The sequence below is a fragment of the Populus trichocarpa genome, chromosome 4 (genome assembly GCF_000002775.5).
Source record: "Populus trichocarpa isolate Nisqually-1 chromosome 4, P.trichocarpa_v4.1, whole genome shotgun sequence".
In the NCBI taxonomy this organism is placed as follows: domain Eukaryota; kingdom Viridiplantae; phylum Streptophyta; class Magnoliopsida; order Malpighiales; family Salicaceae; genus Populus; species Populus trichocarpa.
Window position 1 is genome coordinate 15,442,908 of NC_037288.2, and position 9,349 is coordinate 15,452,256.

Below are 9,349 nucleotides of genomic sequence, written 5' to 3' on the forward strand. Positions count from 1 at the left end.
GGCGTGCACCTCTTGTAAGAGCCTGGAACAGCCGGGGATTTACTTGCTCACCTGGGCCTACAAAGTGCACTTTCCGGAGGGTGGGTTTTCCTCGAATAAAAAAAAAATTCTTTTTAACAAATATCATTAATTAAAAAAATAAATCTTAAAATTAATGTAAAAAATAGTTTGGATGTGAATTTTTTAAAATCTTTTTTTGTTTTTTTATGAATATAAATATCCAAACTAGCTTGGATATATTTTAATTAATTTTATAAATTTAAAAATTAACGACTTATCATTATATTTATAATTACAGGGACGACCAGATGTTTGCGCTTTTCTCTTTGGATCAAAGTCGTCTACGCTCAGAAGATGTGCTGTGCTGCTTTATAATAATAATAATAAAAAAAAATCTTGTGCAAATTTTATCTGCAAATTTTATCTATCAAAGACAGAGAGAGAGAGATAGAGTCGGGGTCCAATGGGCGAAGAAGGAGAAAAACAAACTGTACCTCCTCCTCCTCCTTCCGCGGCCGCTGAAGAAACTAGGGCTCCGGAACTACAATCCGATCCTCCAACTCCATTCGATCCCAGTCGAAGTAAATTCCCTTTCTCTTCTCTTCTATTGTATTGTCTTGTTTTTAGGGTTTTCTTTTTTGTCTATCTATCTACCTGACTGATTAATTCACCTTGAGATAGTGATTGGTATTATTAAGAGGAAGGGGTTGATCAAAGAGCTGGCAGCGGTGTACCACGCTCAGTGCCTTTTTTATTGTCAGCAACTTTTGGATCTACAGAAAAATTGCCAAGAGGTCACTCCTTCCCTCCATCTAACTATTTTGTTTTCTTATACTTGCTCAATTCAGTTCTTATCACTTAAGTGTTTGTCAAAAAAACTTACTTGCAGCCATTTGTTGAATTAAGAGCTGCTACTGCTGCTGATGATTCAAGAAAAGAAACAATGAGGCCCCCCAAACGCCTCAAGAAGTCCCGCTGATAAAATCATACTGTTTTGTTTTAATAGATCAACATTCTCTTGCTTGTTTTGTCTTTTGATATATTACTCTAGGTTGGAAAGGTCACTGTCACTTTGTTTTCACCAAAATCATGTTCTCCACTTATTCAGTGTAGCTCCTGCTTGCAATGCCCTGTGTCCTCTGCCTGCTCGTCCACCATCTTGTAGAATTGAAAAAAAAAAAAAAAACTCTTGTGGCTTCATTGTCTCTTCAAGTTTCACCTATTTTCAATGTTTCGATTATTTCCTAATTATCTTTTAGCTGCATCACTCTAGCTTGTCTGCCTAAAAACTGGGTTCTTGCACTTGTTACTGAGATCCAACCATCTCATACTACAAGTCTATATGCTACTGCAATTGGTGCTATGCTGTACATACAACTTTTTCAGTTTAACCGGCACCACTTTGGGTTCAGTCAATCACAAGTGAGGCACATGTATCTTTATAACCTGTACTGTTTAGAGGGAAAATAGTGTAAATCTTTAACAAATGTTTTTCTTGCTGTGATCAATATGTTGTTATTGTCATCATAATGCCCAACAAATACATTGGCTCTGATATATCCATTACTCAGGACAAGAATGGTGCTATGCTAGCCCAGCATCTTTGATAGTTTTGGTGCTGTAACCTTTTCTTATTTTGTGGGTCTTATGAATGATTAGTTACGTAATGGTAGAGCAGTGTTATTGTTGACTGATTTGTGGTTCCAATCCGTGCTTGGACTGGTGTACTTTGATGCGAATTTGCAAACTCAGACTTGGTGTAAGTAAGGCTTGTGTTGGTCACAGTTTTCTTGCCATGCTATTTCTGGCTATTCGTCAGTGGCAATGCAAGGAAACTGGAGGGCCAATTCTATACATATGAGAATCGTTCGGGCATCAGTAGCTTTTTTATTTTTATCTTATTTTTTGAAATGCCAAATCGTTCAGTCAACAAGACATCTTCTTATAATCAATGAATGGAGTTTTTGTCTTGATGATGATTTCTTTAAGAATCCATGATCAGTTAGTTATCGAATGATGTGGTTAAAGAAAATACACTAAAAATGAATGAATCCTCGTTAAATCAATTATTTATTTCTATCTATTTTTGCGATGAAGAGGTGAAAATGGCTTGGCAAAAAGGCATGAAAAGTGTAAAGAAAAGCTGTGAGTTGCAGATGACAAGGGGACAAGCTACTCCTCCCCTAAAAAAATAAGAAAAACCATTTACCTAAAAAGATAATTTTAAAGAAATTAGGGTAAAAAGATAATTTACCTTGGAAGATTTCTCTCTAGGCTCCACCAGAGTTCTATATACCTAAAGAATGATCACCAATAAATTAAAGATACCATAGCTTTCTGGACACAAATAAGCACATATGCACACACTAAATGCAAGAAAGACAAGAAGATCTCAAAATTGCATAAAAATGGATGAAATACTTACAGCATCAAGCAAAGAACTATCCTGGTTACCATTATCAAGCATAGGAGGCCTAGACAAAAGATCCTTCACCATACTCTTCATCAAACAATCCTTGACTTGTAGGCACTGAATTATTGGGAAAATCTCATTAATTAACAACAATTGTCTTGTTCAAGAGAAAGCATTATTCTCAAGTTTATGCACTCCAAATGAAGAGAACTTAATGGAAGGAGATTATATGGGTCAAGGAACAATCTAGGTAAACCCTGGAAGATAAATACAAAATGACTGTTAGATGGGAGGAGGTATAATGTATTTTTTTATATATATATATAATGTAAATATATTAAAGAAAAACCATAAAAGTGGTTAGACAAATAAGCCAACGAGATGGGGCCCGCATGCTTGGCATAATAGAAGGTCACACTCACGTGGACCTACAATGTCAAACCTGATATACATAGGTTTGCAAGGCCAGAGCCTCACAACTAATCTTCTTGTTATTTTGGTCAGATGTATACAATATATCATCTGTATTTTTTTAAAAATAGCATAAATGATGCATAGCTTGACTACTTAAATTTCAATAATTAAAAACGTGGTTCAAAATTTGAGTTCGGGGTTTCTTGGATCCAACAAAACTATTTTTTACTCATTTTTATCTAAAAAAACACTTAATAAACATTTTTGGAACCTTAATAAACTAATTTTTCAACTCAAAACAACTCTAAATCAGATAAAAAGAATAAAAATAAATCATAAAAAAATCTCTTTACAATCATGATTTACTTTTATGGGAAATTCGGAAGCTAAAAGACATTTAAATAGCACTTTTCTTGTCAAAAGGAACACATTGACACTAAATTTGGTTTTTTTGTTCACAGAATCTGGTCATCCGATTTTTTTTTCTCCCCTTCATCATATTTCAATGACTATCTCTCTTCTCTCTCAAACTCATGAATTGAAATATAAATAAAATAAAATAAAATTTTGGACTACAATGTAAAAGTTTCATATTACAGGGACCCAAATTGAAAAGGAAAAGATTTTGGAGGAAAGAGTTTTAAAAAAATGAGCCTTATGAATAGTTTAAAAAAGCTTGTATTTTTGTCTCACTGGAAAATTTGGTCCTCACATTTTAAACTTTTTTTACAAGTACTAAATTTGTTTTTTTTTTTTTTTGCAAAATAAAATATCAATCCAATGTCATGACACTTTTTGACATGCGATAACCTCGTAAAAAAATAAAAATATATTATCAAGTCTAATTTTCAGTCAATATAATATAGAAAAATAAATTTTTTTAAAAAAAAAGTTTGACAACCTGAGAAAAGGTACTTTAAAAACAAAATAAAAAAAGAGAAACACTACTCACGTGCGAGAGGAGGTATGGTATTTTTCCCATCTCTTTTAGATTTCTTTGTGATCGTAATTTGTAATTGTTTATCCTACATATAAATGTAAATTATAAGAGAAATTAATGAACACTGATGAACAAAGTTCTTACTGATGATTAAATTATTACTTTTTAACAAAAAAAACATCTCAAATATATATGATTGACTATAAGATTTATTCATTTGTTTTACCTAAAACTTTATAGATATAAAAATCCCAAGTTTTTCCATTAAACGACATATTATATAGATTGTTATATTATGACTTTAATGATATTCGAATATATCTGAACCAAAATTTAAATATATTTTTAGATTTTTAAATGCACTTTTGGTTCCTTTTGTATAAGGAGGATTTTAGAGATTTAAGTAGTAATAATAAATAATTTAGAAAAATAATAATTGTTGTTGTTACCCATTTTTTACCCAAAAAAATACAAAAAAAATCCAAAATACAAGAGGTTACACATAAATAAAGCCTAGAAGATTTTTCAAGTTGGTAGAGAATGACCAAAATGAGAAGTGGAAAATTTGGAGGATCAGAATGTACAAAGATCAACAAAATTAGCAGTCTAATTCTGATTGAAAAAAGACTTATTTGGTAAAAAAAAAATTATTTAGGGTAAAGAAATACAAATTTGAAGGAGAAAGGAATCAAAGAGGATTTTAGAAGGCTTAATTAAGAACTTAATTGTAAGAAAAATCAATTTTTTGGAGTCAACTTGGATGTTAAATGAAAAAATTGAAGTTTAGGGGACTGAAATTAAACTTTAAAAAGTTTATTTGGTCAAATAAAGGGCTCAATTGTAAAAAAAATTAAAGTTTGATTGCCAATTAGGGGTTTGATTGAAGAAATTCAAAATCAAGAATCAAATCGTAAAGGCGTAAGACTTCAAGGGTTGAAATTGACTAAGTCAGAGGCCACATTAAAAAAAAATAAAAATTTGATGATCATTTAAAGGTTCAAATGCACAAATCAGAAACCAAGGACCAAGATGAAAGTGATGCTAAACTTTTGGTCTAATAATTGAGTTTAGCAGAGGTGAAATTTCATGAAATTAAAAGTTTGGGAGACAATTACTAGTGCAATTAAAAGCAATTTGAAGAATAGGGACAAAAATGAAATTTGTCAGATCCCAAATTAAAAATCCTAATTTCTAGAGATTTAACCTAGACGACGCTTTGTTCATCCATTGTTCATCTCTTCCTTGGTAATTTTGGATGATCAGGTTGGCACCTTCCAAGAGCTCGTTGTAGAGTTCTAAACCTCCAAATGGCATAGGGTTTTTTGCAAATGGAATAAGAACATCCCCTCTACAATCTCATTTTCATGAAATTGGACGTTTACATCCCAATTATTCTATAAAAGTCTCCAACATCTTATCCCTAATCAACTATCATTGCATTTTCAAATTCTAGGCTAATCAAGTTGGCACTTTTAAGCGAATAAATATAGAGCTACAAACTTTTGAATAGAGCAAGGATAGATCCAAATGAAATGTGTGCATCTCCTCTACCAGGTTCAAGTCGTCTTCAATGATGTTTACATTGAAGTTTCTCTAGCGAAACCTCAAAAGTGGTCAACTCAGTCAACTTTAACTGAGATATCCATTTGTGCAAAACCACTTATCCTTTTCATATGTTCACACTTAGAAACTCTCAGAGGGTTCTTATCAAGGGTCATAAATCTTTCATCCAATATCAGAATGTGAGAAATGCATGTCTTTGTTTCCAAGAAAAAGAAAACCACCTAGGCAAAACCATCATCCCCAAAAACCATTGAAAGACAAAGGTTTCAGCTGTTAACATTTGTTTAGAGCTCTCTTATTTTGATTAAATGATTGAGCTTTGATCAATATTTAAGGGAATCCACAAAAAAAATATAGAAAAACCCTATAAATACATCTAGAAATCAAAGAAAGAAAGAGAGAATGAAGAGAAAAACATGATGATATACTTTGTGAAAAATGACCCTAGTGTGAATGTTTAAAGACCTAACATAGAATGTTTAACAAGCTTTAGAAAGAATAGAAAGTATGAGAGAATTAAGAAGGAAGAAAAAGAGAAGGGAAGTAGTAGCCTATAGCCAACAAACTTGGAGAAAGTATAACCATGTGAAAACTCAAATGTGGAGTCCATGTGACCTGCTCATTCATGCTTTTTCAATGCATAATATTGTTTTTTATTTTTTTTTGGTATTATTTTGTGTTTTAGCATTTATGTGGATTGATGAATTAAAATGTTGTTTTGATTTATTAATCTTGTTTTGAAGTTGTTAATATTGTTGGGATATTTAAAAGGTGTTTATGTGTTTGGTTTTGACGAAGTATAGTAGTTTTGGAATCTGTCAAAGGCAGTGGTAGGAGTCTAATGGCTTTTTCTTAGTTGTTAATGCATGTTCTTGATTCTTGAGTTTAGTTTGGGTCTTAAGTGTTTAAAAAGCCACTTTTAGATTGAGTTTTGATGTTTTTGTTGGCTGATAATAGGCCTGCATTTCTAGAAGTTGAAATTTTATACATATTCTTGATGATTCTAGGTTATTTGTTAGTGTTTTTGGTTCAAACCTATTTGTTTATGATAATGTGGCTCGTTAGGACGAAGAGAGTTTTGGTTTGGAGGCCTAAAATGTATTTTCTAGACAACATGGATTCATGTTTTTCATGTTCATTTGAAGAACATTGTCTTTAGTGCTACTTTTAGGTTTCATTTTGATTTGATTTTGGTTTCTACAAATTCATATATCATTATTAGTAAATAATCTAGAGTTTTCATGCATCAATAATATGTTTTTATGGGTTTTAATCTTAAGATTTTGGTTTTGAACCGAAACTTATTTTGACAAAAATCATGATTTTTTTATCTATGCTTGATTGCAAATAAAACCTTACTTTTTATTGCTTGGAATCTAGTATGATTTGATGTTTACGTTGCTAAGTTTGAGTTTGAATATTTTTTCATACTCTTCATTTTCCTTGGTGTTTGATCTGTTTTCGTTACGAAATTTTATGTTATTTGTGTTTTTTTTTTTAGTTTTGATTTTGTTTCGGTTTAAATCTCTATTCTGGTTTAGTTTTTGGTTAAATCTTGGTTTTTGGTTCGGTTCATGATGGAACCAATGTTTTCGGGTTTACCTAGTCGGGTCAAAACCAGGTCAAATACTTAAGGCTTTATTTGGTTTGCCACTGTTTTGATAAAAGAAATTTTGGCTTAAGGGCATATTTGGCAAATACATTCTTTGGCCTATTTCGACAGTTTTGTTTTGAACAAAAATATAGTTTTGACAAATATGACCCCTAAAAAAATTTTAAGAAATAATTTTTATTTTTTACATACAGCCCAATCCTTATAAAAATTGTTTTTTTATTTATAAAAAATGAGAGATTTTAATGCTAGACATATTATTGATGAAAATTTTAATTCATAACAATTAATAGTCAACATCGTAGTATAAATGTTGTACCTATAAGTAAGCTAATATTTAAATATCAGGAGTTGACTAGAAAATTTTCAGGATTATTTTAGATATACATTAATTTTAATTAAGAGTACTTTTCACCACAATATATGAGTTGTGAAAAATCTTTTTGCCTTTTAAATATGTGAACCTTGTTATAGCACCTATATGAACCCTTCATATAAGAAATTTTTTTGAGTATATAAATTCATAATAAATTTAATATGTCAAATTTATTTATGAGAATAAATTTTTATTTTGAGCCATAGATATTCTATAAAATTGTTATGTAAGACTAACACAATGATTAAGTACAGACAATTAATTATTTTTCTGAAAATAGAAGGATCAAGTAACAGAGAGCACAAAACTCTCTTATTTGTTTTTGTGTTTCAAAAACGCTTTTGAAAATAATTAAAAAATTTATATTTTTTTTTATTTTAAATTAATATTTTTTATATTTTTAGATTATTTTGATGATTTGATTTTAAAAATAATTTTTTAAAAATATAAAAATATATTGTTTTGATATTATTTAAAAAATTCGCAAAAGGTGCCAAAATATCTTGTCAATAGATTATTATGAATGGCAGCACCGTGCAGTGCTGGTAGTGATTGACAGTAATGATTTATTAATGAAAGTGGCTTGTCAATTTAAGAAGTAGCTCGGTTTTTTCTAGAAGAGTAGACACGCGCTTATTGATGAGATGAAGAAGAAGAATTATTGTCTCTATGGCCTTCATATTTCAAAACTAAAGCCTATTCATTCATAAGAATAATAATGAGCAATACATTAAGCGTTGAAAAATTATTGTGGAACATAGGTTTATTGTATTATAAATCATTATGTAAATATAGAATGTTTGTACACATTGTAATACTTGAGAAGCGTTGTTTTTATTGTTTTTTAGTTAAAAAATATTACCGTAAACGTTGTACTTTCTATTTTTTATGCCAAAAACTATTAGGTCTGGCTTGGTAGCTAAACCTATTGCTATTGGTTCTGGCTTAAAAGCCAGACCCAAATCGCTTATAAAAGGTGTTGAGTCTGGCTTGACAGTCAGATTAAACGCTATTGGGTCTGGCTTGAAAGCCAGATTCAAATCGCTTCCAAAAAGTGTTGAGTCTAGCTTGATAGCCAGGTCTAAATCACTTCAACACAAATACGAATGCTCTTTTAGGAGTGATGTAAGTTCCTAAAACTTTGAATTTTCCAAAAAATTGATTATAGGCCTCATATAAAATAGAGACAGTGATTAATGAAGAACAGTTGAAGAAGATTATTGGGTTTGACTAAGCCGCCAGATCCAAGAAATCTTGGGCCTTGCTCAACAGCCTTTTTTCGTTTAAGATATTTTTAATTTTTTTTTAATTCAAATTAATATTTTTTGATGTTTTTGTATTATTTTGATGTAATGATATAAAAAAATTATTATCTCAATATTTGTTTTTTAAATAACTGGTATGTAATAATATAATAACTAGCATATTGGCCCACGCTCCGCAGCGAGTCAATAACATTTTGTTTTTCAAATGTAAAAATACTTGAGTTGGGTTAAAATTACGAAATGTATTTGCACAATCATCATCTTCAAACAAAGTATTTTCTATAATAACATATAGGAGAGCAACGCCCAATATATCAACAACTAATTTTTTTCCTTTTAATTTTTTTCCTCTTAAGATATTTTTAATTTTATTTTTTTCCTCTTTAAATTTTTTTCTTTTCTCTTATTTAATTTTTTTTCAAAAGAGGAAATAAATTGATGAAATATTTTTTATATATATTGTACAAAAGTTGGGTGATGATAAGTTTTTTTTTTTTTTAAGTTGGGTTGAATTTTCTTATTAAAGCATGTTAGTTTTTGCATTTCAAAAATGCTTTTAAAAAAAATTAAATTTTATTTTATTTTTTTCTTTATTTGAAATTAATTTTTTTGTATTATTTGATGTGATGATATAAAAAATAAATTTAAAAAAAATATTATTTTAATATATTTTTTAAAAAATTATTATTGATTTATTGCGGTGCGTACTTTAGATATATTTTATATTTAAACTGAAAATTATTATTATCTCGTTGTGGAGCGCGGA

General features: G+C 29.9%; 1 protein-coding gene across 1 annotated transcript; it reads left to right on the forward strand.

Annotated features, from left to right (window-relative positions):
- The first annotated feature begins 331 nt into the window (after positions 1-331).
- LOC7472579 (uncharacterized) lies at positions 332-1,875 on the forward strand. Its single transcript, XM_002305307.4, has 3 exons — positions 332-581; positions 682-794; positions 890-1,875. Exons 1-3 carry the CDS (start codon positions 464-466, stop codon positions 977-979), a joined length of 321 nt encoding a protein of 106 aa, XP_002305343.1. The 5' UTR covers positions 332-463; the 3' UTR covers positions 980-1,875.
- Positions 1,876-9,349: the final 7,474 nt, after the last annotated feature.